We start from the raw sequence: 27,903 nt of genomic DNA on the forward strand, positions 1-27,903 counted from the left end.
AGCAGCCATTCTTATCTAAACATAGAACATGTAACCTCGGTCCAGTTTGTGACCAATTTCGACCGACACAACCAGCTATACAAGTCCTAGCTACCTCTCAGTTCTTGGGCAGGTAGACGCAGAATTCCAGGCCTTGGCTAAAGGGCAGAGTCATTGTGATGAAACCGCTATCTGGGTTGCGCATATATGTCAGCATTTCGTCGTATCCCTCGGACACACTGGTGTTGTCAGCAATGACAATGGCACCGCGACGCATCTTGCGCTGTACAATCTTGAGCGTCGGCAGGGCCATTTCAGTCCAGACTAGGATGGCAGGCAGAATTAGCATGCTTCACAGCGAGGGGAGGGGGGGCTTGGCCACAAAACGACACCTTTTTGTCTTTTTGTCTCTTGACGGAAAAAAGGGGTTTTGACGGAATGGGGAATGGGTAAGGCTCATCTTACTGTCGAGAAGCAAAAGGTCAACATCCTCCAGGTCCTCCTTGAGCGTCTCCCTCAGATCCCCCTCGCGGAGCTGAATCGCGCTCGTCACCACGTCGCCGCACTGCGCCCAGTACTCGCGCGCGCGCGCCGCCTTGGTCGGCTCATACTCGGTGGCCACGACCCTGGCCGCCTTGCCCCCCCTGCCGCCGGCCGCGTTGGCGCTCGCCGCCAGGGCCAGGTAGATTGTGCTGACGCCAAACGAGGTGCCGGCCTCGACAATGGTGCGCGCGTCGGTCGCGCGGCACAGCGCGTACACGAATTGGCTCTTGTCCTGGTCCAGCGCGATAAACTTGTCGCGCACGGCCGTCTTCTTGTCCTCGTCGGTGGCGGCGCCGACAAAGACGGAGCGGTCCATGGCGTGCTCCTGCGCGAGCGACTCGGCGTGCAGCCGGTCGAGCAGGTCCAGGATGTGCTGGGGGGTGCCCTCCATGGGGTTCTGCGCGGGTCGGGAAGGGGCCATTTTTTTTTGTTGTTGAAGGATTTTTTTTTCGTACTTGATTTGCTGTGAGGTCGTTGGAAAGTCGCGCGGAATTGGCTGAATTGCTTCTTGTGTTGGGTGAAGCCAAAGTGCGGGAGGCAGGCGGACCGGATAGTATCGCGCGGGGCGCTACTTTATATAGACGGATTCCATGGCTCGCCGAAACCTATACCTGAGGCTACAACAACTCATTGTTAATTGTATAAGCCGAAGATGACTCTGTAGGCCCGCGGAAATGCATGCGCGCCCCGGTAGAAGCAGCCCTTGCCGTTACTATATATTGTGGTGCGTGAAGACGCAGGCCCCATGCTCACCGGCGCGGGCACAATCGGACATGACAGGGCCGCTCCGCAATAATTGCCGGCGCGGGGACTGGCCGCTTCACAAGCGTGTGAATCATCCAATAAGGCCGGCCTCGGAAGCAACACAGCCCTGGCTGGTAGGCTACTAGACACAGCTGACTGGACTGTTGCTTTAGAAATCGAGAGAGAGCCACAGCAAGAAACTAGCTCAAGTGTGGTAGTTTCGCGACACCCACCCACCACCCATCTTTTGCCGGTCGGTTCTCCGGCCCCAAGCCGAGCACAGCAACCAACCCAGTCATCATGTTGAGCTAACGCCCCCGGCCTCGAAACTGAGACGTGGACACTGGGCCGAGACAAAAGTTCCGCCGCCCACTTTTGCGTGAACGAGCAGGGATCAAAACGGCCCTAGCACTGGTGTTACTAAAATAGACGATGGGAGCACGCCAATTCGCTAGACTCGAGCTTTTGCAGAGCTGGAGCTTATCAGATGATCTGATAAGATGCCATCAGGGTCTGCTAGTATGTACTATCGTGCGTGCTTCCCCCCCCCCCCCTCCCCCTCCCCCACGCCTCTTCTCGTGCCTTGTTCACTCCACAAGATGTGCTCGGAGGATTTGACATCTGAATCGCAACTTTACTTTATACGAGTCGCCCACATGTTCCATGTACCTTGTCTTCGTCGTCATCCTCTGCGGGCTCTCGTGTTTCCCCCGCGTTGGTGGCTGCGGTCACTCCATGTACACTGTACTTTTTTACGCCAAAGCAACAACTATCCGCCGAGTCGGATTTACACGGCCACGGTACCCAGGCAAGCCAGGTTGCGCCGCCAAGAGTATTTACCAACCAGCTCAAGTCCCATGCTGTGAAACCTGACTTGGGCGGAGGTACGGGATCGGTCACATCGGTCACGTACCAAGTAGCTTTTTTCCTGTTGTTCCCTGTTGTATACCTGCCCCCCCCCCCCCTTGTCGCCCATCTTTGCCCTCTCTGTTTTCCCCTCTCTCGACCCCCCCAGATCAGTAGCGAACCTCCTCAAAAATGAATTATTCAGGTTTGCAAATGGCGACCTTTGGGTCACCTGCGCCGTCTCTGCCGTCGGTAGCAGGGTCAGCGTCACTCAATGTTCCGCTCGAGGAAGCCGCCCGCCGCCGACAACTACGACGGGAGCAAAAGAAGAAGCAAAGGAAAGAGCAGGAAGCCCGTCGTGTGCAAGAGGGGGATGTGATTGCACCGGTGGCCCCGAGCGCCCACGCCGGCGCCGCACGCGGTCACGACGGCGACGACGACGACGACGATGATGATGATGATGATGATGGCAAGAGCCTGAGTGACGAACTCTACAAAGAAGCAGCGATGCGTGCAGAAGCGGCTGCACAGCTGGATATACCTCGAGGCGTCCGAAAGATGGAGCAAGTCACCAGCACGTGGAAACCGGCCGCCATACTCGTTGTGTGGATAGGAATGATGCTGCTCGCCGTCGCCCTCAGTCTGGACAGCCTGACCGTCTCATCGTACCAACCTTATGCCCTCTCCGAGTTTAAATCGCACTCTATGCTACCCGCCATTAGCACCATTCAAAACATCCTGTGAGTTTGCACGCACTCCCCCCCTCGTCGTCTTCCCTCGTCGTCTTCCCTCGTCGTCTTCCCTCGTCGTCTTCCCTCGTCGTCTTCCCTAATCGCTAGCATCGAGACGGCCAACTGACGTTTTTGCCGGGGGGCCCACGGCGCTTCACTACCAGAACCGCAGCCACAAAGCCCATCGTTGCAAAAATCGCCGATGCTTCGGGCCGCGCCGAGGCCCTGAGCGTCTCGCTCGTGTCGATTGTGCTGGGCTTTGCCATCAACGCCGCGTCGCGCAACATGGGGACCATGGCAGCCGGCCACGTCTTTTACTCCTTTGGCCAAGTGGGCATCGTCTTTCTCCAGCAGGTCCTCGCGGCGGACACGACGACGCTGGAGAACAGATCCGTCTTTGGCGCGCTGCTGTACTCGCCGCCCATCTTGACGGCTTGGATCGGCGGCCCGATGGTGCAGGCGCTGGTGCCGGCCCATTGGCGCTGGTACGTTTTGAAAATCTGAAATGTGTAAAAAGTCAAAGAAACCTTTTTTTTTTGTTTTCGCTAATGGATTCTTTCATAAACAAAAAACAGGGGATATGCCATGTGGTAAGAGACTGCACATCCGCCCTGATGGGATCTTTTTCGCCAAAACTAATGCACTTGCTTGAGGGCCATTGTCGTACCTGTCGTGTCGATTCCGCTACTCGTTTCGATCTGGCGCCACCAGAGCGCAAGAGAAAAGACGCCCGAGGACAGTGTGGCGGATAGCGTCATTGTCAAGCTGGCGCAGGCAGACCTCCCAGGTCTCTTGCTATTCCTCACTGGTCTGGTGCTGCTTCTGCTTCCCATGACCCTCGCGGCTCGCTACGACAACGGATGGGCCTCGCCGCTCATCATCGTCATGGTCGTCGCTGGCACCGCCTGCTTCACTGCCTTTGTCTGGTACGAAGCATACGAGGCCCCCTACCCGATCCTGCCCCTCTACCTGGCCAAGAGCAGAACGGTGGCGGCCGCCTGCCTGACCGAGGCCTTTTTCTTCCTGAGCTACTACCTCTGGCAGCCGTACTTTTACTCCTTCCTGGTCGTTGTCAATGGCTTGTCGCCCAAGGCGGCCACAAACATCATGACGTCGCAAGCCGTCGCCGCCGCCGTGGCTGGGCTCGCGGCTGCGTTTGTGGTCAAGTTTACCGGCAACTGCAAGTGGCTGATTGTCACGGGCACCCTCGTCAAACTTATTGGCGGCGGGCTCATGATGCGATACTCCAACATGGACGCCACGCTTGCCCATATTGTCATTGGCCAAATCATTGCTGGTGGCGGCTCCGGCATGATTAGCATTGTTGCGCAGACTGCCGCACAATCCGTCGCCGCACACCAAGGTTAGTTTTTGTTACATCTCGGACATGATGTTCTCACAACCTTGCTGACAGCTTCTAGATGTTGCTAATGTGACAATGCTGTACGAAACGGCCCGAGCGATTGGCGGCGCCATCGGAAACGCCATTGCGGGCTCCATCTGGACAAGACTGCTACTCACCAAGCTGGAAGCGCATCTCCCAAGGGTGACCGAGTCGAGCGCGATTGGTATACGAGATTCGCTAACCGTCGCTGCATCCTTTGCCATGGGTAGCCCCGAGCGAGTCGCCATTAACCAGAGCTACACAGAAGTGATGCGTATTTTGCTCATCGCCTCCATCGCTTTCCTGGCGCTTTCTTTCCTGGCATCTCTGGCCATTGTAAACGTGAATTTGAAAGCTATTGATGAAGATAGCGCCCAGCGTGGTGTCATTGGTCGATCCAACTTTGGAGCCTGGTGTGAGAGAATGTATACAGGTGAACGACGAGTGATAAAGAGCTGATTGAGGGCCATTTTTTCGAATTTTATCATGATACATGGCATTTACAACAGCCGTGTGGGACGAGTTTCTATTCTGATGTTTTATGGAAGATGATTGTAGGCAATGTTGGCGAGGAGAATGGGGAGTAGTGATAATGTGCTAAATACTAATTATATATACCATACCATGTGCTTGAACTAAGTCTCGTCGTCACCAAGGTCCGAATTCACCTTGACAAGCACCTTGCCACGCGCATGCAGCCCTCCTAAATGAGCATACGCCGCCTGCGCATCCTCCAACTTCCACACGCTGTCGCGCACGACCCGGACCTGCCCGCTGCCCAGCATGCCCACGATGCGCTGCCTGTCCGCCAGCGTGGGCTCCATCATGGACACGCCCCGCCATAGGCGGCCGACGCCCCCGAGCCAGGCGCTCACCGGCCACCACTCGTTGAGCTTCATCTGCAAGACGGCGCGCAAGAAGTGGGCGACGGCGAAGCTGGGCGGCTTGATTCCCGCCGACGAGTAGATGCCGTCGCGGACAAGGTACGCGGGCGAGCCGAGATAGATGGACTGGTGTCCGAGCGTGTCGATGATGGCGTTGAAAGGTGTACTCCCAAAACGGTCTTTGAGATGTGCTGGCAGATTATCATACTTTGTGTAGTCAATGACCTTTGACCTTGTTGGTGAGATGCGTCTCAAAGTTGCCCCCATTGCTTCAAAGGGAATAACTTACCTCGTCGGCTCCCAGGCTCTTGACCATTTCCACATTCTTGCCGCTGCAGATGCCAACCACATATCCCGAGCCGCCCACGACATTCCGCACCATCTGAGTCACCATGGTCCCGATGCCACCGCTCGCTGCGTTGACAAGGACCCGGTCGCCCTCTTTGGCGCCCGACTCGTGAACCTGCTGCCACGCCGTCATGCCCGCCAGCAAGCAGCCAGCCGCATCACCAAAGCTGACACCGTCCGGCTTGTGCGCCACATACCTGGCCGGAATTGCAACGTACTCTGCCAGCGCACCGGTTCCGGTGGCTAGGGAGTGGCTGGCCGGGAGCATCGCCACGACTTTGTCTCCTTTGTGGAAGCGGAAAGGCGTGCGATTCGCGGCGTCGTCGGTGTCTGGATGCCACACGTCCTCGACAACACCGGAGAGGTCCATTTCGGGGATACACGTCTTGGTGCGAATCATTTGCGGTATAAGCGTCATCTGGAAGATGGCGCCGACGTTGAGCCCTGCAAAGGCCGTCTTGACGAGCACCCATTCCTCGGGCTCGGGCGCATCGCGGGGCAAAGGTCTGCCCGACGGCAGCGTCGGCTTGTCGAGAGTTGTAAATCTTAGTACGCGCGAGGGGTCGCCTCTATCTGTAAAGACCCAGGCGCGCATGGTCTCCGGTTGGGACATGTCGTTGTCAATGACCAGATTCTACATCTGGGGCAACGCAAAACGTTGGAAAGCGATAGCATTGCGGCTGTCCGCTCTATATCAATGATACGAAGGGGGCTGCAAACACGTGGCTGAACGCCAGCTGAGGCTGAGAAGCGACGTTGCGGAGTTGAGACGAGTTCGAGAATCTTGCCGTGGCTGGTGCGCCACAACGGCGAGCCTTTGATATTCGATTCAGCCGCACTCGGCGGGTTAAGCTGGTCGATTAGCTATGTGCTTCGTGTGGGCCGCATCTATGGAGAATCGGCAGGGTAGGGCGAGCTGGGCATGAAGCACTCATCAATAACACTTGGGATGTACTTGATGGTCATTCTTTTTTTCCTTTTTTGCCCTTGGCCGGGGGTGGGGATCATACTCTGATCTGTACTTGTTTGCATCGACGAATACGTACTTTTGATGATTATGGTTGCTAGAGCGGGTGGCTCAGCCTCCGAGTTGGCACACTCACAAATCGAGCATACTCGATTTTTTTTTTCGTAGCTGAATCTCTCGCAGTATTATAGAACCTTGAAGAGATTGTCCATGTCACTGCCCTGGTTGAGCGTTCATGGAGGTGTTTGCAAGTCGCGGAGTAAAGCGGGTACCCAAAAACATGGCCACCATTTGGTAGCATGTCTGTGAGAAAATCGGCCATTTTCTTTTTTGGTACCCTCTTGACGGGCAAACGGGTTCTTGGCGCATCACCATGGCGCCGCCACTGAGCAATGTCGCCATCAGTCACCCACTAAGGTACCTGTAGTTAGCCTGGCGAGTCAAGGCCAAAGTCCGAAACCAGCAACAAAGACCGCGCCCCCGGATATGTGGAAAACTCTGTTATTGCCAACACCGGCTGCTCGCGGCTAGCCAGTTGCAACATGACCCCCAAACTTGCTGCCCCCGGCCGCCTCGCGAAGAGGAAAGGATCAAGGCCAAGACATGACGGTACCCATTTTGCTTGGTTTAGCGCCTGGGCATGGGAGGGTAAGTTGGGTAACACTGAGCCTGCGCCTATCATGTTGATCCATTGTTTAAACGCAAGTTATGCTTATCCACATGAGCGTCTTGGCCAGGCCCTAGAGATGCTGTCTGGCGATCCTACAAAACACCGAGTGCGGTCGTTCTGTTTCCAGCAAAAATGGGCATAATTCTTGCCAAAAAAACTGCCAGTACACAGATGTTCATCACATTGAAGGGATTCAGTACAAAGGTTGAAAAAGCCTACCCAGATAAATGGCTGTCCCACCATGCTGCCGCAGTTTATATACACGCTTCTTCGTCAAGGATAGCCCTCGCCAAGACTCTTCATGTAAATTGAATTTGAAGAAAAAAGGGGCAGCAAATGTCGCCTTTTGATCCAGCCATTGATCAATTGGTCGAGATCGCCCAGACCGCGTATGCAGCCTTTGCCAAGAACCCTTCTCCGCTCCTTCTTTACATGTTCCCATGGCATCATCGGCCAAGACGGCCTTGTGCGGAGAGCCTTGTCGCTTGTTTAAAAGGTTGCATGTTCCCATGAAACATGGTCGCGTCGGAGCAGTGCGACGCTACATATTTATTCCTTTATTCGTAAACAAACACCGAACCGCCCTCCGCCGACACTACATGACTTTAGCTTCCAACTACCGACACCTGCTCAAGTAGCACCACCCTACGTCATGGGCACCTTTGCAAAGATTGTCAACATTGTCGCGCCCAAGAGCAACAAGTCTGCCGACGGCCGCGACCAATGGCCCTCACGCGCGGCTTTCCTCCTCGCCTCCATGGGTGGCTGCGCAGGCATGGGTAACCTGCTGCGCTACCCGAGCCAGACGTTCAACAATCACGGGCTGCAGTGGTTCATTCCGTATCTCATGTGTGTTTTCCTCATCGCCATCCCCGTCCTCGTCCTCGAAATCGCCATAGGGCAGGCCTACCGCGGAGGCTGCGTCGTCGCATACAACAACATAAGCCACCGTCTCAAGGGCACCGGCCTTTCGCTCATCTTTGTCGGCACAGTCGTCAGTCCGTACTTTGTGGTCAACCTAGCCTGGATCATGATTTACTTTCGCAATTCTTTTCGAAGCCCACTTCCGTGGACAGGCCGAAGCGAAGAGTTTTACATGCAGGATGTGGTAGCCAATGTCGACCCCATACCCGGCAATTTCTCTGCCGATGGATCATCCGTCACGAAATACGTCGAATACCCCGGCGTGGCAGTCATTGGCGAGACTGTAGGCTGGGCCGTTTTCACCTGGTTCCTCGTCTGGGTGTCCATTTTTCGCGGCGTCGGCCTGACCGGCCGCGTCGTGTACTTCACCATGGGCCTTCCAATCGTCATTACCTTTATCCTCATCGGTCGTTCGCTCTCGCTCGAGAATGCCGCACGCGGCGTTCGATTCTTTTGGGCAACGTGGAATGGTAGTCAATTGTCAAGAGGCACCATCTGGCAGACAGCCTGTGGGCAGGTCTTTTTTTCGACAGGCGTCGGTTTTGGCTACTTTACGTCCTATGCATCTTATAACCAAAAGTACTCCAACGCTGTCATGGACTCCATCATGATTGTTAGCAGCAATGTCTTGTTTGAAAACGTCGCGGCGTTCATCGTCTACGGCGTGATTGGCTTTCTCGGCATCACACCTGGCGGAGGTGAGCGACTCGGCAGTTTTGTGGTGGGCTTCATCACCCTGCCTACAGCCGTCACGCAGATGCCCGGCGCCAACTTTTGGGCCGTCATGCTCTTCTTCACCCTCATGGTTCTTGGATACAGCTCAGCATTTGCCATGGTCGATGCGATTGTCACTCTGATCATGGATGCCCACCCACGGTTCAGTCGACCCTGGGTAGTCACCGCCGTCGTACTGGCCTTCTTTTGCCTGACTTTGCCATATTGCACCGAGTTTGGCTTCTATTTGCTCGACGGCGTCGATCGCTGGATCAACGACGTAGGCCTGGTATTTGTTGTCTGGGCTGAGTGTGTTACATCCACAACCTTGTATCGATGGCGCGACGTTGTTGGCCAAGTTGGCCTGCCGGCTTTCCTGTCTTTCAATGGTGGCTTTTTTGGTGGCATGGTGCTCGGCGTCGCGATTGCTCAGGCTGTGTCGCCAGTCGCTGGTGCATGCGTAGGATTCGGCATCTTCATTATTGGCCTGGTTGCAGCTATCCTGTTGGGAAAGGCGCCCGACGCAGCAGCTCCAAAATGGTGGAACAGAAGCGTCTTTGGCTCGCGTATCTGGTTTGTCGCACTCTACTCGGTACGTATCAAGACTGGCCATCTTGTCCAACAAAGCTAATTCAGCGTAGGGTAACCAACTTCGCCGCGACTTGAACGAGATTGTCGGCCAAGGGACAAACTGGAAAATTCCTGCATTCTGGGCGCCGCTGGTTCGCTACATTGCGGCGCCGACCTTGTCCATCGTGTACAGCTTCTCATATCCATCATTCTATGAGCTGCGAGACGACCCGCTTCACATTTTCGGGTTTGCAGTTGGCCACATCGCTTTGATTATTATAGGAGCTGGTCTCATTGTGCCGCGCTGGTTCGATATTCTGATTCCACCGCCGCGTCGGAACGAGGGCCATCATGACTATGGCGCCAACGTTTTGGTCCCCGCTGATGATGTTGGATCTACCAGTAGCGTGGAAGCTGGAAATGGCAGTGACCAAGAAGCGAAGAAGAGAGGCATCTAGTAGAAACGTTGATGAAAATTGATGGAAAGGCACGAGCACAAGTCATGGGATCATCTGTGAGAAGTGGTCTGCAGGACGCTTCCGCATGACTGGAGAGGATTGTGGGGACAAGCTTGAGGCGGAGGCACCGACGTCAAGCTCAAACTGGCTGGCAGAAGATGTGGATAGGTTTTCTGGGTGTCAGAAATGATTCTTCTTCCTTGTTAGAGAATCAGAGAATCAGTGATTGTTAATGGTTGTTCATGTAAAACGATGGACACCCCTATGGCCAAAGGAACCATAAAGTTCTGGTGGGCAATGTCTAAAAGTCGCCACAAAAACAGGCAATTGTGACTAATCCTAAGGCTCTGATTGGATCGGCGGAAGACGGACATGCAGAGTCAGGCCACACTTCGAAAGCCGCTGAGCCGAGCACTAAAACAGTGCTGAGCCATTGTATCCTCTCCAGGTCCTCAGCGCTGAAGTCTCCATTACTAACCCACTGTAACTTGCTGTGCCTTCCCCGACCTGTGCCAAAAGCTCAACCTAAATTCCATCATCAACATCATTTGCAATTCATGACCAACGACATGCGCCAGTCTTGCTCATAAGTTCCTACTCTCTTTCTACATTGAATTCATCGAATCGTGAGGCCCCCCCCTCTCTCATGCTTCAGCTACGATGAACGCCCACCACTTTCTCGGCCGTGTCGCCGCCGCCCGCCACACTACTTGCCGTCTGGCCATTCGTCAATTTTCATCATCGAGGCCTGTATGCGCCGCCTACCACTCTTACTCTCTCCCGACGCGCTCATCGACAGATGCGCGCAGTGAAGAGTTGGCCGAAACCTCGATTGCCTTTCCCGAGGCCCTACCCAGGGTCCACGAGACACGACCGCCACCGTCCTCACCGGCATCGCCCGCGCCCGCCGCAGCACCATCACAACCGCCAGCACAGACTGCTCCATCGACGTTATCATCATCATCATCATCACCGGCGGTGAATCAACAGCAAGAGCAGCGAATCCAATCCGATGCCAAGGCTACTGCTCCCGTCCCCGAGAAGCAGCCGCAAAAGGCCAAGCCGACAAGACCGAGGTCAAAGCTGCGACCGCGCAAGGCGGCCATGAAGCTGACGGCCGCAGCCGTCGAGCAGCTGCGCAACCTGCTGGATCAACCCGAGCCCAAGCTCATCAAGGTCGGCGTGCGCAATCGCGGCTGCAGCGGATTGGCCTATCACCTGGAATACGTCGATAAGCCGGGCGCCTTTGACGAGACGGTTGAGCAGGACGGCGTCAGGGTCCTCATCGACAGCAAGGCGCTGTTTAGCATCATCGGCAGCGAGATGGATTGGGCAGAGGACAAGCTGAGCCAGCGCTTCGTTTTCAGAAATCCGAACATCAGTACGTACTTGAAAGTGTCCAACAACTATGAAAACTGCGTGCTAACTGCTCCACAGAGGAAGAATGCGGCTGCGGCGAGTCTTTTATGGTATAGGAGACGCCGAAGCGCATAGACTACTGTACATTTATCATGGCCATTTAGAATGCACTTGCGAAACCGACTCCGGAGCAGGCCACACCTCGATCTCGATAGCAGAGAACATTAGCCTTGTCATCGCTCATCGAATGTTGATACCAGTAGGGGACGACAGCAACGAATCAAACATTGAACGGCGTAATGCGGCGTTATTTCAGAACATTGGCACATTGTTATCATCTTAGATTACACATCGAATACATTTCATATTCATATTCACACTGACTCGACGAATTGTTCCGCTGCAGGCTGCGACGCCACTGGGGCATGCTACATGAAGAACAACCCGGGCAACACATCCAAAGGCAGCTCGCCAAGCCAGCTATAGCGCTCAATATTCTCTGACCGCTCCCAGGTGTGCTGCAAAGCCCAGATGGCGTCTTTGTACGCCATGGCCCCGATGTGATGACCGAGCCGTAGCAGCGACGTGCAGATGAAGTCTTTGGTTTCTTCTGGTTCGGCCACTGGGCCGATGAACATGCCCAGCATAAACAGTGGCCAGACAGTAAACTTGCCAAACCAGTCTGGCGATGCTTGCTCCATCTTCCAGATGCGCCGCAGAGATGCACCCAGCACTTCAATGGCCGCTGCCTCTACCTGCTGCAAATCGAGGATGCCGCTCTCACTCGAGACTTGGTCTAATGTGGGTGTTATTCCTTCCGTGGTCTGCCCTATCAAGGCAGATATACCATGGTCTAGGAACAGCGTCCGGATGGCATAGAGGATAGTAGCCATTTGAAATGATTGTATAAGGTCCAAGAGGGCTGATCGTGTGCTGCCGCTTTCTGCTTGTTTTGCGCGCGACCCAAACACCTTGGCAAGCTTCGGGGTGCGCTCGTCGAGCCACGCCGCTGGAGAAAAAGCGACAATGTCGTCGAGAAGCTTCCGCCGCAGCGCAAGTTTAGTCATGACGTCGCCGCCATGTTGGAAATCATCGTATCGAGCCAAGTTGATGCGGATGAGGGAGCTCATCAAGAAATCTGTGCAAGGGAATGCCGAGAGCCATCCTTCTTGGTATATGGGTATCACATATTCCAAGTAGTCCTCGTACATGGCTTTTTTGGAGCGTAAAAGGCAGGATGGCGATCCCACATCTCGCATCACTTCTACTCTATTCGCAAGTCAGCCGTGTTCGCGAGTGCTGAGTCGAGTAGACGTACTGCATGACTGTGCACAGATCAAAGTTGACTGGGTTCAGCTGTTCCAACACGAAGGCTGCCACCCCTCCCCGGGCCGAGATGATGGCTTGAGCCCCATGGAGATGTTTTTCCCAGTCACCAAACAGCGATTGCTGGATCTAGTGCGGACGGTCAATCTCACTCCCAAACCTGATAACGCGGGAGACACACGCAAGACCAATGGTGCGTCCGCGTGAAATTCTCTCGACTTACCTCGCAAAGCATCATGGTGGTAATGGCTTCGAGGATACCGCGATGCTCGCACAGTGCCGGGTTGGCGACCATGGAGGCCAGCGCACCCGCCATCCGTTGCTGGTGTCGAAATACGACGGGGACGAGCGGGTGCCTGACCGCGAGGAGCCTGTTCCGTCGAAACGCGTACTTGCAGCCCGGCACATACGCAGCAGCATCGAGGGCACATTGTGTCTTGCTGATGCGATGGACGGCCGAGACGGAGACGAGGGGGTCAGAGACAATGTCGGGCAGGTAGCTCCAAAACTCGACGAGGACGCGAAACGGATTGGTTGGGGTGTCGAAGAGGACCAAATCCGAGCATACATGGTCATCATCTGGAAAGCATTGAAAGAAAAAGGTTCTTGTCAGCGAATTGTGGTCATCCTTGATGTAGTGATGATGATTGCAGCATACAGTAACGGAGCGAATCGATAATCAGCCGCTGTAATTGGTAGCCCTCCGGATCCAACCCCGGACTCGGGACAATCTCGCGCCGCCGCAGATAGTCGTCGTGAAACCCGCGCATCCTCATCACTTTCCGGTACGCACGCAGCTGCGCGGCATCTGGCTTCTTCGTCAGCTCGAGCCCCTCGCCGTTGGGCAAGGTGAGCTCCGACGCCGCGCGCGGCATCAGCACGAGCTTGGGGCGGCCTTTTTTCCGACGGTCGACCGAACGCGCATTCCCCCCCGTTGGTGACGACGCAGTCGCCGCCGCCGCTGGCACCGGTATCACGGCGCGATCGTTGGGCGGCTGCACCCAGAGCAGCGCCAGCGTGCCGTAGCCAAGGCAGTCGACGCCGCGCGCGACGCACTTGTTGCAGGTCGGGCGGACGCCGTCGCAGCGCAGCCGCTGGCGGCGGCAGGTATGGCAGTGCTGTGACTTTTCTCCTGATCCTCTTACTTTTTGAACCATAATGTTTCAATCTCTTGAGAGTCGTTTACAAGTTTGTAGAGATGTTTCTTTTTCATTTTTTTTTTCAAAAGTTGCAAATGGCGAGTACTAAGAAGGGTGAGGAACAATTTAGGCTCAGCGTGGCTGAGTGTACTACTGCGCCCTGCTACGAATGATCCTGTGAGTTGTTATTCGTCGTTGGCGCAACTTTATCTTCAGCTTTGGTGGAGGCTGTCGAGTTGTAGGTCAGCTTTGAATTTCTAGACGCCTAGTTAGGCAGTGAGTGGTATCGCAGGGCTGAACATCATCGGACTGAGTGAAGCGGAATACGATTCGTCGGCCAGCAACACAGCCTCGCTCACTAGTATCTGCTGTGATCGCCACCACAAACGGCGGATTCATTCTATGAACGTTTTCCAAGGAATGGCCAGTATTCGGCAGCACGGCGTGTCGTGGAACATGCAAGCAGCTTATACATGTCTAGGCTGCCCCAAGACTTGTACCAACTAACAAATGGGGATTGTCGAGTATAAGAGGAGAGGCGGCATATCAAGTTGCAACCAGCGCCAGTCTTTTTGACTATGAGCTGGCAGGCTCTGGAGCTCGCCCGATCAATCAACGCAATTAAAGACATGCCCCGGGGAGACAATTCATGCGTGATGGCCGATACACGATTAAGCAATGCGCCTCGCCTCGCCATATTGATGTGTTGCGGAGGGTCCAGAATAGGAAATGGCTGGAGAGCGGTGTTTGCTCCGCCCCGTGTAGACGGCTTTTTCGGACCGGTACTCTATGGCTGGCCGGCGTGTGACTCAATAGGTGGGAAAGTGGCCGTATAAAGAAACCGCGCAGCAGATCGAGGAGAATTATCGCTCAGCGATTGGAAATCAAGCTCGCTAATAAATGATTTTTATTGTCCGAGATGTTGGAGATGGCGGGTCTGTCGTCGCGCAAGTCGGGCCTTTTCTGCGCTGAAAGCGGTGCAACCAACCTGTCACCGTGAGTTTTAGGTGCAACGAGCCCACTGGAACCAGTTTTTCCAGTCCACTTTACAGGGGGCTCAAGTCTTTTCCAGGGCTTCCAGCTAGTTAGAGTGCTAGAGTTGCAGTTGCGTGGGGGGTTGAACGTGTATGTTGACAAGAATATTTCGCTTGTATGCTTTTTGGTTGGTAATATGGCCCTAGAAACAGCTATTAATTGCATCGTCTACATGTATCGGAGAAAAAAAAAGGAAATCTAGACATAATCCCTTTAAGCTACTGTCCAGAAACATCTTCCCCCACGAGAACCTCAAAGGGTGCGGCAGTGGGGGCGCGATAGGGATTCAACCCCTGCAAGATTCGGATGTGCGCTGAAGAACCGCCTGCCAGCTGCCAGATGGGCTAAAGCGGTGACGTCTCCGCCCCGACTCCCCAATCGCGCAACATTATTAAGCGGATCATGGCTATGACAAGCTTTTTCTCTTCAATTGTCTACTTGGAGCTTCTTATATAGAAAAGACCTGTTCCAATTCTTTTTTATAGTATTCCTAAACACACCACGCTGACACAATGGCTTCAAAGACATTCAACGTTGGCGTCATCGGATATGGGTAAGTCGGCCTCGCAACATCCCGCCTCGACCCCTCCCTCTCCCCTCCCCCTCCCCCGCCATGCGCGGTTCACACCATGCATTGCTTAGTGATGGCTACCCAAATTCTATGCAAAGCTTCGTGGGATCGATTCCCTTGCTTAATGCTCCTATATGAGGTCCATTCAGCAATAATGGCTAACTCGTACCCTTTAGCATGTCTGCCAAAGTCTTCCACATCCCCTTCATCGCCACTACCCCTCAGTTCAAGCTCCACGCCATTGTCCAGCGCAGCCCCAAGGACGGCAACTCTGCGCCCGCCGACCACCCCAATGTCAAGCACTACACCGATGTGAAGGACCTCTTCGCTGACGCTGCCGTCGATGTCGTCGTCGTCACCACCCCGCCCGACAACCACTTTGCGCTGACAAAAGCCGCCCTCGAGGCCGGCAAGCACGTCCTGACCGAGAAGCCCTTTGTGCCCACCTCGGCCGAGGCCGACACGCTCATTGCGCTCGCGCGCGCCAAAAATCGCCTCATCTGCGTCTACCAGAACCGTCGCTGGGATTCCGACTTTCTCACAGTCAAGCACCTCATCGCGCAGGGCACCCTCGGCCGCGTCCTCGAGTACAACACGCACTTTGACCGCTACAAGGCCGCCGCCGCCACCAACTGGAAGGGCGCGCTTGGCATCCCTCAGGGCGGCAGCGCCCTCTTCGACCTCGGCACGCACCTCATCGACCAGGCCTACACGCTCTTTGGTCTTCCACAGTCGGTCCACGGCCGCTTGCTGTCCCAACGCGCCGGCAAGCCCGACTTTTTCAACCCCGATGCCGTCGCCGCCGAGCTCACGTACCCGGACGGCAAGCTCGTCCACGTCCGCATCAGCGCCCTCAGCGTCGAGGTCGACCAGCCGCGCTTCTGGGTCCGCGGCGACAAGGGCAGCTTCCGCAAGGTCGGCCTCGACCCCCAGGAAGACCAGCTCAAGGCCGGCGCCAAGCCCACGGTCGAGGGCTTTGGCAAGGACAAGCCCGAGAGCATGCGCCTGACGGTGGTTGACGCGGACGGAAAGTCGTCAGTGGCTCCTGTCCCGGATCTGAAGCCGGAGACGTACACTGCCTTTTACAATGCTTTTGGCAAGGCTGTCGAGACTGGCAAGGAGGAGGATGTGCCTGTCAAGGCCACCGAGGCTCGTGACGTTCTTCGAATCATCGAGGCCGTTTTGGAGAGTGCCAAGTCAGGCAAAGACGTGACATTTTGAATTATGAATCGAAATTAGAGTTTGTGATGGGAGGTAAAAAGCGTTAATAATGTATATGAATCTTTGAATAAATGATCAATTATATCGAGGAGTTCAACGTCAACGTTCCATTACAATAGTGATTTTCACGAAAGGCAACCGTATTCAATGCAATAATTCAATACGGGGTTGCTGCTCAATACGAGTAGAAAGCAAACCATATCGAAGGGGCATTGGCTCGTCTGTGCGGTCGTATCACGGGCACGGGCAATGCTTTTCCGGGCCGGTTCAAGGATGCAACGGCTGACCGTTTTTGTCGAATGCGAATAATGTGATGATTAAGAGCGATGTCACACTACAACGAAGACAAGGCGAGTCAAGTCGAGTTGTATCGTTGCGGAATCCGCGGATGGCAGGCCAAACGCGAACGGCTGCGTTGTGCACCTTGACACATAGCGATGTTGTAAGATTTTTTTTTTTTAAAAAAAAAAAATCATGACCCTTGAATGGATCAAGCATCGCCAGCTTGATGGTGGTCGAGGTTACAGCCATGCTGGCAAGACATGCATCATTGTGTCATGTGAGAATCGTTTTTGACAGCTAGCAAACGACATGTTGGCATAATACAAAGAAAGGGGTGCTTCAAGGCCAGAGAAACAAGTTTGACTTTTTAGAGGAACACAATTGACGGCCGCAGCCCTGCAGCCGTGGCGCAGCTTGCTACCAAGTCATGATGTCATGGGCCTCGAGCACCCAGCGTACCCTGCCAATCCTGCCAACTGCGCACGCGAGCGAGCGCACTGACAGCGAGTAAAAAGACAAAAAAAAAAAAGGTGTAGGGCAGAGACAATCAGTAGGAATAGGTTTTTGCTTTCCACTGCAACATCGGCATGCTCCCGCTGCCGTTTCCTTTCAGCGCTAGTTACGGTGATTCGTATGCACTTGCGCAGTATCTCTTCGAAGGGTCCGTCATCTCAAGATCATGTTCAAAGTTGACAAAGAAAGTGTGGCGTTTTGTTCCCTGCTCGGTCGGCGAGCACTCCCGACGCCACTCACAGTAGCTGCGCCAGATGCGGACAATGACGTCTGGGCCATCCATGGCGAGGCATAGGACAGAAAGCAGGAATCGAAAAATGTCATCCTTGGCCTTGCGGCTCGTGACTCGAAAGAGCAGAAAGGACACTAGAGTAATGAACGCGCAATTAGGTCACGATAAACATTTACAGTGTTCGAATTGGGGTTGCTGGGCTGGTGGGCTATCGAGACACGAATACCCTCATTGGGCTGTATAATAGCCTCGACCAAGACCAGCTAGTGTCAGGCTTGCGACAAAGTTATTGGGGGGTGTCTGCTATCGCAGCTCCTGGGGTATATCTCGTACAAAGACGTAGTGTAACGCTGGACTACCCTCGATGCCAGCTCACATACTGATAGACGCCCCTCGAGTCGAATTGGAAAAGACGGTCGGCAGGCATCCTCTGTGCCAAGCGAACATGGACAAGCACCCAAAAGGAATTGCCGTCCAAGTTGCCGTGCTGCTCCTCATATCGCTCCTCCATATTGACTTGCGAATTTTTCTAAACAGTTGTCGCAAGAAATCACTGTCACAGCAGGCAACAGTATAAAAACTTTTCTAATTGGCGCGTGAAAGGGCATGGCTGTGGGGGAGTTCCAACTGACAAGGCGTTTCCACAGTTCATGTTTCCATACTGTTGTAATAATAACCCCATTATAACAAAGCTACCAGTACGGAGCGGCCGGGGCTCGCATTCTGCGGATCGACAGATGGATACGTGCCCGCCTCGGCATGCGGAAGCCCTACCTACTCAACTCATTATTTTATAGCACTCTCATGACTCGTGCCGGTACTCGGTTTCTCGAGATTCAAAAGACACGAGATCTTTGACGTCTCATTGCGCGCACAGACGAAATGGACGCATAGTAGGCCTTTGGACAACCCTAGGATGGAAGACAAGTTGAGCAGGCAACACACTCGATTCCTGAAGGTTCTCGGCTTCCTCGACCCTGGGTCAAAGCCAAAGAGCCCTGTAAAATATGCACTAAATCTCCGGCGCTGATGCCAAGTGCCTGGATTCGGTGGCGTTTTTTTTTTTGGGAGGGGGAGGGGGGGGTGCCACTTGATGGGCGCCACGACCGGCTGCGATGGCCGCTAAACTTCGTTCATGGACGCCATTCGCTCAGAGCCGTACTTGCCGGCTTGGCTTGGCCTAAGAAGTCGCACTTGTTTTGAGTTGGGTGTTTTTTTTTCTCTGGTTGCCGAGTTGGTTATCATGGCCTCGGAACGTGGTCGAGACAACAAGGGCGCGCAACTTACATCTAGACACAGTAAACGGATAATAACCTACTCTGGTCTTGTGTACTTGTGTACTTTACTCGACTGTTGCCGTGGAACCGCGCTGCCGCATTCCTAATCCCTAATGGGACGGAGGTGGGGAGGGAGGCAAGGGGGGAGGCAGCATCTTCCCCCAAATTTTTCCACGCCCACCCCCCCCCAGAAAAGATCCATAGACTTGCCCTTCTCGATCTTGTCTCTTGCCTCTTGCCTCTCATTCTCCGAGGCCCAGCGTGGGGGATTAATTCACGCATCGTCCGAGTATGCTTAATGGTTTGTATCGAAAGATTGAACAGGTGTTGCCATGGGCTCGCCATGGCGTGTGTTTGCGTCTCTGCGCCCCCCCCCTTGAGGTGCTGAGGTGAGGCAACGTGCAAAGTGCTAGACCGCAACTGCGTTAGCCATCTCTAAATGAGAGACATGATGTCACCTTGCAATGGTATTTCCATGGATGGTGGAGAATCCGGTCCGCCCCAAAAAAGACTAAACATGCCCGGTTCTAGGCCGACGAGCGAACAATAATACTAAGCTCTCCCGCCGCGATTGTTGTGTATAGGAATTTTACTTTCTAGTGAAAGTAAGCGGTGTTATAATATCGTCTTGTTTCCTTTTTCCTTGACAACCGATTACTCTTCCTATTCCTCACCTCCTCTTCTTCACCCTCCTCCTCCTCCTCCTCCTCCTCCTCCTCCCATTGCGGCGCAATCCGCCAGACAAAGCAGCCGGCAAGTCGCCGATTAACAAAAGTCATCCCGCTTCGGCCGCCCAAGATGCCGACCACACACTTTTCAGATGACCCTCCGCAGGTCATGAACCAGGAGGATCTCGAGCGCGCCAACGAGCTGCTCCGGAACCAGTCCGCCGGCGACAAAGTAGCCACTGCCGCCGCCGCCTTGGACGAGGAAAAGGCCGCCGCCGAGAATGGCGCCTCCGGGAGCAGCGACTCGGCCGACGGCGATGGCGTCCCGCGAACCGGCAGCAACGGCGCCCAGCTGGAAAAGATTGGCACGTACGACAAGTATGAAATCACCGAAGACGACTGCTACGACGAGCTCGGCTTCTCGTTCCCCACGTGGAAGAAGTGGTACATTCTCACCGTCATCTTTTGGGTGCAGGTGTCGATGAACTTTAACACGTCGCTCTACTCCAACGGCCTCGAGGGCATCCGCGAGGACTTTGGCGTCAGCCTGCAGGCCGCGCGCTGCGGCGCCATGATCTTCCTCGTCCTCTACGCCTTTGGCTGCGAGCTCTGGGCGCCCTGGTCCGAGGAGTTTGGTCGCTGGCCCGTCCTCCAGCTCTCGCTCTTTCTCGTCAACATCTGGCAGCTTCCCGTCGCCCTGGCGCCCAACTTTGCCACCATCATGGTCGGACGTGCCCTCGGTGGCCTGTCCTCTGCCGGTGGTTCAGTCACGCTTGGTATGATTGCTGACATGTGGGAGGCTGATCACCAACAATACGCCGTCGCCTACGTTGTATTTTCGTCTGTCGGAGGTTCGGTACTCGGTCCCATCGTTGGTGGTTTCATCGAGCAATATCTTCACTGGAGGTAAAATTGTCCCCCATGAAGCCCATATTTCTCGAATATGCAACTGTCATGCTAACATTATTTCTAGATGGGCCATGTGGGTGCAGCTCATCCTTGGCGGCTTTGTCCAGATAGTTCACTTCTTGACCGTCCCCGAGACCCGTTCCACCATCATGATGAACCGTATTGCGAAGCGTCGCCGCACAAAGAACGGAGAGAACATTTGGGGCCCCGATGAACTTGTCCCCTACCGTGACCGCTTTTCCTTGAAAGAGATTCTGTCGACTTGGGCAAGACCTTTCAGGATGTTTCTCACTGAGCCCATTGTTCTGGTTCTATCGCTCCTGTCCGGCTTCTCCGATGCGCTCATCTTCATGTTTATACAGTCCTTTGGCCTCGTCTACGAGCAGTGGCACTTTTCCAAGGTTCAAATCGGCCTCGCCTTCATCCCCATCGGTGTAGGCTATCTTCTCGCATGGCTCCTGTTCATCCCGGCCATTAAGCGCAACATGAAGGAGCGCGCAGCCAAGCCCCATGACGAGCGTGCCCAGTATGAATCGCGCCTCTGGTTCCTGCTGTACACGGCCCCTTGCTTGCCCATCGGTCTCATCGGTTTTGCTTGGACCATCCAGGGTCCTCCCATTCACTGGATCGGTTCCATGATTTTTGCTGCCATTGTCGGTATCGCAAATTACGCCATTTACATGGCCACCATTGACTACATGATTTGCGCATATGGTCCCTACTCTGCTTCCGCTACAGGTGGCAACGGTTGGGCTGTAAGTTTTGATTCAATCCAATCGTTCTGGCCTGTTTGCTAACAATCTTGACAGCGCGACTTCTTGGCTGGTGTTTTGACCATTCCAGCCGTCCCCTTCTTCAGCAACATTGGCACGTCGAGCGGCAAAAACTTGGAATATGCCTCGACCATCCTTTTTGCCATTTCTTTCGTTCTCGTCATTGCTGTGTACGTAATCTACTGGAAGGGGCCCGTTCTGCGACACCGCTCTCCCTTTGCGCAGCAGCTCGCCAGCGCACGCCAGGAGCACCCCGAGCGCCGCAACAGCGTCCTTCACGAAGATCGCCAAGGTAAGCATCGACCAAGATCTAAGACTCGCGACAGCTACTTATCAATTATAGGATCCAAAGCTTCTGGTACTCCGCAGCGGCCCGGAGCCGAACGACGATACAGCCAGCAGCACCGCTTCTTTGGTGAAAGCCGCGTCACTCCTCGCCAGACTCCTCGTGGTACTCCGTCGGCGAGCCGCAGGCCTAGTCTTGCCAACCTTCACGCCAAATAGGCACTCCATATATTAAAGTCGCATTCGTCGACTAGGATGCGTGCCAATTTAGATTGACATGCTGGGATCTGAAGATATGGCGCAGTGTTGGTTGAAGCGGGTTTCTCGGGGTAAGGCGGTCGATTGGCAGATTGTCGTATGATACCTTTAGTCTTTTCAGTTATTTTGTGATACAATCTAGCTCATGTTTCCTGTATTCTAAATTTCCTTGAACTCTGGCGTGAGCATGAAGAGGAAGTGCGACTACTGCTGATCCTGCACTATTGTGTCTGGCCCGTATTTCGGTGCCAACGAGATAGAGGCCTAGCAGCTGAACCTTGTTTGCAGATCAATGCTGAACGGGTGGCAATGGCCACATCCTTGATTCTTCAAGCTGCTCTAAAATATGTTTTCCTCCCAGCTTCTTTGAGCACATCTTTTCCAGACCCCGACAAGTTTTCTTACTTGCATTTCTAGTATCAGCGATGCGCATCACAATCGTCCCAGCCGGCCCCAAGACCTCGGCGGCAACAATTCGGCGACTGCTTCAAGAGGCCCCGACCGACGTTGATGTGTATGGTATTTATCGAAATCTATCCAAAGTCCCCGCAGATTTCGGATTTCACGAAAATTTCCACGCCGTATACGGCGACGTCGAAGATGCATCCTCACTAGACGTCGGCGGCTCAGACGCCGTCATGACAAGCACGCCTCCATTTCTTACCGGAGAAGATCCTTTTGTAAAAGCCGAACAAGTGTCTAGGAATGTCAGGGATGCCATCGAAAGAGCTGGCGGAGTCAAGCGCCTCATGCTGCTCAGCAGTCTAGGCGCTGAATTCGAACAAGGCGTCGTAAGTCTCTGAATCGTCCCCCCAAGACAAGAATAGACAAGCAAATTCGTTTCGAGTCACTCATGCACACCAAGGGCGAAATCAAAACGAATCATATTGCGGAGAAAATCCTGCAAGATACAAACGTCCCCGAGATTCTCTTTGTTCGGTGTGCATACTTTATGGAGAATTGGACCCTGTTCAACTGGCAAACACTCGAGGGACCTGAACCATACTTCAACTCGGTCATTACGCCGCTCGAGTTCCAGCTGCCAATGGTTGCCGTAGAGGACATTGGCTCGACCTTTGCGGCAGAGCTGCTCTCGGCTCATGCGCCGCCGACTAAGCCCTACGTGTTTGCCTTGCATGGCCCTAGGGAATATTCACCACTCGATGTACAAGTCGCATTTTCCAAGGCCATGGAAAAGCAGGTTGCAGTAAAAGCCATTGCCAAAGATGAAATGGCCGACTTTTTCAGCGCCATCTTTCCGCCAAGCCTTGTGGGCATCTGGGTGGAAATGTCCTTGTCGTTTCTCCCTGGAGGAATAGCTTCTCCTGGGTCTAAAGAGCTTGAGAATCTGGATATAGTGCGTGGCCAAGTCGGGCTTGAAAAGGCCATCCAAGATGGCCTAAACTGAGGCACCCAACATTGTTGGTCGGAGCCGCTCCCCAGCACGGCTATCTATAAAGTCCTGATGGTGGTATTGAAATATCTGTTTGAATAAGATTTGACTTTTCTCGCTCAATCTTTCTGAGATTATTCAAGAGAATAAAAATATATAGTCTTGAGCAATGATAAAGTAATGACGGAGCGAAACCGGTGATGAAACCAAAGGGCGCAAGTGACGTCGGTGGGCCCCCAGATCAACTAGAGCCGACACGAACCGGGACCTCGGACGGAAGGCCGTCCTACTCCTAAACTGAACATTGCCGTCGCCATCTGTCCAAAACAATCAATTCGCCGAGTACCTTTTTCACTGCTTTTTCCAGTCTACGATTATTTTCAAAGCATGATACCAAAGCATCAATTGCTGCGCTTCCGCGTCAGCCCAAGTCGAAGCGCTACACGACGCGCTTTCAGCAGCACCTGTGTCCGGAAGCAAGATGAAGCTTCGGCTGCGCCGGCAGAGACGGCGCCCAACTCGCGATGGCTCTCTGATATTCGCAACCGTCTGTCTACAGGAATCTCCAAGAGGGCAGAGGAGCCAAAAGTTCTGGCGCAGCTGAAGCATCATATGAGCTATCTGGACCAGCACTGGCTTAATTTATCAGCTGGTCGCGAAGGCTATCTCACTGAACCGCAATGGAGGGGTTTGGACAAGCATAGCATTGCCTGGGGAGACATGGTGAGACTTTTTACTTGACACTATTGCATAAAATGCGAGCCCGCTACTGACCATCCATGGGACGTGCCGAACAGGACTCAATGGTGAGTGAAGCACCACACCAAAAAAGCTGCTTCATGTATCCGCTAACACCATGCTAGGGTATGATGAGCACATTCACAGCCACGATGTTGACCTAGCTAATTTCTCCAGGCCACGTGAACAATGTCAAGTACAACAGATTTGCCGAATCAGGTCGCGTCAACTGGATGATGAACGTCGCTGCTCACGTCGCACCTGAGCATCGACGTGAATTTACAGAACTCATGTCGCCACGAGGCATTGGCCTGATTCTTGCTAGCATCCGAACTGACTATAAATTTGTAAGCAAAAAAAAAAGCATTTTGAATCTTTGCCCCCCCCCTCTACTTACTGCGCGCAAAATTATTCTAATCACAAAGGCTGTCCCGCATCGTCTGGTCTGTGGAATAGCCGATGACGTTTCCGGACCAGGTCACGGTGCTGCATAAGCTGGTCACGAAGCCAGATGATTCGTCTGACAGGATCCTGATGGAAGCAGTTGCTTATTCGCACAAGCACAAGCGGGCTGCTGCTCGATTCTTTGAAGACATTGCCGTGTACGATTATCGAGCTGCCGCAAAGGCGCCGCTCAAGCCATTCATGGTAAAGGAGATGCAGGTCATGTATGAATTACAGGAGCAGCGGCGGCAACAAACGGAAGAAAAAGTGCAAGAGATGCTCCAATCCTTGGAAGACCTGGAGGTTTAATGAGTTTAGGACTTGTGCCTACTCACTCATGCACTTGCAAGGGATAGAGTGTAGAGAGTATAGACAGTTTGTATTTCTCATGGTTGTATATGTACGAGCTTAGCAAAAAGCGAGCGGAGGTATGGACAATGGCACGTCAAGACGGCCGTGGAAAATATAGACAGTGAAGAGGGCAAAAAAAAAAAAGAAAGAACAGAATTGCAACAGCGGTGGACATGCTTCATGAAATGCCAACCCACACGAGCCTCCCATTTTAAAGGTGACTCTCTCTTCCCCACGACAAAAGCGCCTACTGGCTGACATAATGTGCAGTATATCCGACTTCCATCATGCTACCGTATCCATCTTGAGTGTTTCCGTTGGGATAGCCGGGCTGCCACAACGGTTAGTGTCAAGCTTTGATATACTGTGCCAGAAAGGAAAAAAAAAAAAGAAAAAAAAAAGAGAAAATGTTGTTGCTTACCCAGTTGCCACCAACAGCGACGTTGAGGATAAAGTACAGAGGGCTCTGCGCCACAGAGTGCCAGACGTTGTAGTTGTTGATGCGGCTGCCCGTGATGCGGTGAAACTCGCGGCCGTCCAGATACCAGACGATGCTCTGGTCGACCCAGTTTCCGTTGCGGAGGTCAATCTCGAGGCGCCAGGTGTGCCAGTCTTGGTTGGGAAACCCGACGGAGGCGCCGATGCCGTTGCCCTCGTTGCAGATGCCGCCGGGAAACGTGTCACAGTGCATGGTGCCGTGGCCGACGAGCTGCCCGTTGACCGTCTCGAGGATGTCGAGCTCGCCGCAGCCGGGCCACTGGACGCCGTGGCGGATCGAGTCCCCGAGCATCCACCAGGCGGGCCAGATGCCCTGTTTATTGTTGATGCTGTTGCTGCCGAAGCGGATGGCGGCCTCGACGCGGGTGACTTGGCCGCCCTTGGGCGTAAAGGTGTACTTGGACTCGATGCGGCCAGAGGTCCAGCCGTTGCCGTTTCGAAAGGGGACGACTTGCAGGGTGTTGCCGCCGCTGACTTGGATATTGCGGCTGTCACGCTGGTAGACTTGGAGCTCGTTGTTGACGCCGAGGTTGCCGGAGATGATGTTCCAGTTGCCCTCGTTGGGGAGCTGGCCGGCGTTGCCACCAAAGTTGTCCTGCCATATTCGGTAAAAGCCGCCATAGTTGGGAGCATCCCAGGCGCTGGTGACGGCTGCCAGGGACAAGAGAGACGAGATGAAACCGGCTTTGACCATGTTTACCAAGCTTGAGATGTAAATCGTAAATCGCTGATATAATCCGGGGGGTGTAATACTCGAGTTGAGGAAGATATATGGGCAAGGGTTGCCAAAGAAATAGGAAAGGAGTGTAAGATGCAAATAAGAAGCTCGGTTATTTAAAAAAAGATATATACAAGTCCGAGGTCAACTCTTGGATACAAAGAAGAGGAAAGGGGGTCGCATGAATTTACATCTGAGGATCTCATCCAGTATATAACCATCTGTTACAAGTTCTGGTTCCTGAGCCCACTTTGCGTGACCCTTCTCTCGGCCTTCTCTGCTCGCACTGGCAAGTCATTTGGTCAAGGTCAAAAGCGATGATTTGCTTTCATAAAAGCCCCCCCTCTCCGATGGTTCATAACTTCACGCCCTTTGCTCATCTGGGCGAATGCCAACCGAAAAGCAGGGGGCACTATTCGCCAGTCGTTAAGCTGCGAAACGTCGCACGGGGCCGACGTAGCGGGACCTCGGCGACGCACACACAACAATAACAATGGTCAACGGGACAAAGCCAGACCAGACGCTGCCTACATATGACTTGAACTGCTTAGGGTTCTCAAAGGGGGGAGGGTGAGGGAGGGTGTGCAACTCCAAAAAGATTGGGCAAAGTTCCTGACACCTGTGGGGCGACGGGCTCGTGGCTGTCTCAAAAGGAAAGAAGAAAGAGCAACGTCTAGAAACTTGGTGGTGAATGCTACGTCGTTTATGGAACTAATAAAGCCATGCTCCGAATTGGACGGCCCGATAGTGAAAGCTTTGTTTGGTGAACACGTGCAGTAGTTAGACGGCGCGGCTTTTCACTATTTCAACGTAATAGGTATTTGGCTCCGCGACATGCTTGCTCTTATACCTTTATGGGCGGCCTCGCGGCTTGTTTGGCAAAGACGTGCTTTTATTAACATATACGCATCTACCCTAGTAAATTACGGTTGGTTTTGATGCTGCCGTTGGCCAAGAGCTTATCACGATTTAATCACAAAACCAGCGACCCTTGTACATATACGCAAAGAGTGGCCCAATCTATCCGCGAGGTTTCCCCGTCTTCTTCTTCTTGACAGCACAGGCTCGTTAGCGCCCGGCCCTGTCACAAAATGAGAAAGAACCCCTACCACAAGCCACAAGGGGCAGCAGAACGGACATGTCCCAGCTAGGCAAGTGGTTTACTGTGACTTGCTCATGTCGTTCAGGGCGCCTAGGCGTAGACTGTTGGAGAGACAGAGGCGAGATTTGGGTTCGGTGATATTTTCGGCGGAGCCTCTTCGCTCATGGCCTTGTTGCGCCGTAGAATGCAGTACATTGTTCTTGTCGCAAATAGAGCCACAATGGGCATGTCTTGGCTCTAGTTGTTCCCGTGCCTTGCCTGGGCCGAGTTGGCAGGTTCTGTGGCCACAGCAAAGGGGGTAGGTATACTTATTAGCTAGTTTAGTTGTGGCTTTTGGAAAGCTTACTCTACTGGTAACACGGGGTATTAATTGCTTTAGTCATTTGCATTTTCTGTTTCGTCTTCTTCTTTCCTTTCGGTCAGTAGAGCCCCGCGCATCGGAGATTTTTTTCTTCAACCCATGCAACCTTTTTTTCTCGCTGTAATTTATACCTGACTAGCGACGCGTGCCATCTGCCTTTGGGGATCGACCATTTCAGATTGAGCCAACCATGATGCGCAGCGACTGCTTGACAGGGATGCGCGACAAGGGGTGGGGGGGGGGGCCATCCAGCAACCTCTTATTAGTTGGTGCACCACGCGGTGATTTAGTATTTACTAGGCTTGATGGCTTGTTAAAAGTTAGGGGTGCATGCTGAAGAGCAAGCATGGGAGATAGATCCCGTGCTACGACCGCCAGGGCACTAACAAACAACACATGGGCCCATGGTGGGCTTGCATACCCTATAGTTGACGTCGATAGCCGCACGCTGGGCATCACGTAGCTACCTCTCAAAGACATGGCGTCGGTCCGAGTGTCATTGAAGCGTGACGCTGCCGAGCCCTAGTTAGGGCTTGGCCGTCGAGTGGCGACTAATAGGTCACAAAGTTGAAAGAAATAAGGCTCTGTAGATGCTAAACATTAAACCGCCGTGGCGTCAATTTTGGGGGACAAATCACAAAGCAATATTACAACAACAAAGTGAGAATGTCCCAAGAGACGACAAAAA

General features: G+C 53.7%; 11 protein-coding genes across 11 annotated transcripts; 7 read left to right on the forward strand and 4 right to left on the reverse strand.

The window, feature by feature from the left end:
* Positions 1–97: 97 nt before the first annotated feature.
* BBA_05815 (O-methyltransferase-like protein) lies at positions 98–943 on the reverse strand (the record flags this gene model as incomplete). The annotated part of the gene is made up of 2 exons (XM_008600912.1): positions 98–303; positions 445–943. The coding sequence occupies 2 exons, from the start codon at positions 941–943 to the stop codon at positions 98–100; spliced, it is 705 nt and encodes a 234-aa protein (XP_008599134.1).
* A 755-nt stretch (positions 944–1,698) lies between these two features.
* BBA_05816 (siderochrome-iron transporter MirC) lies at positions 1,699–4,686 on the forward strand (the record flags this gene model as incomplete). Its single annotated transcript, XM_008600913.1, has 7 exons — positions 1,699–1,785; positions 2,030–2,150; positions 2,318–2,852; positions 3,008–3,328; positions 3,419–3,433; positions 3,497–4,206; positions 4,265–4,686. The coding sequence occupies 7 exons, from the start codon at positions 1,699–1,701 to the stop codon at positions 4,684–4,686; spliced, it is 2,211 nt and encodes a 736-aa protein (XP_008599135.1).
* A 176-nt stretch (positions 4,687–4,862) lies between these two features.
* On the reverse strand, positions 4,863–6,072 carry BBA_05817 (zinc alcohol dehydrogenase; the record flags this gene model as incomplete). Its single annotated transcript, XM_008600914.1, has 2 exons — positions 4,863–5,336; positions 5,401–6,072. 2 exons carry the CDS (start codon positions 6,070–6,072, stop codon positions 4,863–4,865), a joined length of 1,146 nt encoding a protein of 381 aa, XP_008599136.1.
* Positions 6,073–6,968: 896 nt separating this feature from the next.
* BBA_05818 (Sodium:neurotransmitter symporter family protein) lies at positions 6,969–9,762 on the forward strand (the record flags this gene model as incomplete). The annotated part of the gene is made up of 5 exons (XM_008600915.1): positions 6,969–7,074; positions 7,164–7,399; positions 7,430–7,485; positions 7,706–9,326; positions 9,376–9,762. 5 exons carry the CDS (start codon positions 6,969–6,971, stop codon positions 9,760–9,762), a joined length of 2,406 nt encoding a protein of 801 aa, XP_008599137.1.
* A 660-nt stretch (positions 9,763–10,422) lies between these two features.
* BBA_05819 (iron-sulfur cluster assembly accessory protein) lies at positions 10,423–11,237 on the forward strand (the record flags this gene model as incomplete). Its single annotated transcript, XM_008600916.1, has 2 exons — positions 10,423–11,143; positions 11,200–11,237. The coding sequence occupies 2 exons, from the start codon at positions 10,423–10,425 to the stop codon at positions 11,235–11,237; spliced, it is 759 nt and encodes a 252-aa protein (XP_008599138.1).
* A 312-nt stretch (positions 11,238–11,549) lies between these two features.
* BBA_05820 (C6 transcription factor, putative) lies at positions 11,550–13,604 on the reverse strand (the record flags this gene model as incomplete). The annotated part of the gene is made up of 4 exons (XM_008600917.1): positions 11,550–12,390; positions 12,440–12,576; positions 12,671–13,026; positions 13,106–13,604. 4 exons carry the CDS (start codon positions 13,602–13,604, stop codon positions 11,550–11,552), a joined length of 1,833 nt encoding a protein of 610 aa, XP_008599139.1.
* A 1,529-nt stretch (positions 13,605–15,133) lies between these two features.
* On the forward strand, positions 15,134–16,413 carry BBA_05821 (oxidoreductase family protein; the record flags this gene model as incomplete). Its single annotated transcript, XM_008600918.1, has 2 exons — positions 15,134–15,174; positions 15,369–16,413. The coding sequence occupies 2 exons, from the start codon at positions 15,134–15,136 to the stop codon at positions 16,411–16,413; spliced, it is 1,086 nt and encodes a 361-aa protein (XP_008599140.1).
* A 3,102-nt stretch (positions 16,414–19,515) lies between these two features.
* Positions 19,516–21,571, forward strand: BBA_05822 (major facilitator superfamily transporter; the record flags this gene model as incomplete). The annotated part of the gene is made up of 4 exons (XM_008600919.1): positions 19,516–20,291; positions 20,359–21,049; positions 21,104–21,359; positions 21,411–21,571. The coding sequence occupies 4 exons, from the start codon at positions 19,516–19,518 to the stop codon at positions 21,569–21,571; spliced, it is 1,884 nt and encodes a 627-aa protein (XP_008599141.1).
* Positions 21,572–22,035: 464 nt separating this feature from the next.
* On the forward strand, positions 22,036–23,018 carry BBA_05823 (NAD-dependent epimerase/dehydratase; the record flags this gene model as incomplete). Its single annotated transcript, XM_008600920.1, has 2 exons — positions 22,036–22,401; positions 22,476–23,018. The coding sequence occupies 2 exons, from the start codon at positions 22,036–22,038 to the stop codon at positions 23,016–23,018; spliced, it is 909 nt and encodes a 302-aa protein (XP_008599142.1).
* A 372-nt stretch (positions 23,019–23,390) lies between these two features.
* BBA_05824 (thioesterase superfamily protein) lies at positions 23,391–24,494 on the forward strand (the record flags this gene model as incomplete). The annotated part of the gene is made up of 4 exons (XM_008600921.1): positions 23,391–23,726; positions 23,801–23,813; positions 23,919–24,088; positions 24,198–24,494. 4 exons carry the CDS (start codon positions 23,391–23,393, stop codon positions 24,492–24,494), a joined length of 816 nt encoding a protein of 271 aa, XP_008599143.1.
* Positions 24,495–24,783: 289 nt separating this feature from the next.
* On the reverse strand, positions 24,784–25,728 carry BBA_05825 (secreted glucosidase; the record flags this gene model as incomplete). Its single annotated transcript, XM_008600922.1, has 2 exons — positions 24,784–24,867; positions 24,958–25,728. 2 exons carry the CDS (start codon positions 25,726–25,728, stop codon positions 24,784–24,786), a joined length of 855 nt encoding a protein of 284 aa, XP_008599144.1.
* Between the last annotated feature and the right edge of the window lie 2,175 nt (positions 25,729–27,903).

Source organism: Beauveria bassiana, assembly GCF_000280675.1.
Source record: "Beauveria bassiana ARSEF 2860 unplaced genomic scaffold BBA_S00016, whole genome shotgun sequence".
Lineage (NCBI taxonomy): Eukaryota > Fungi > Ascomycota > Sordariomycetes > Hypocreales > Cordycipitaceae > Beauveria > Beauveria bassiana.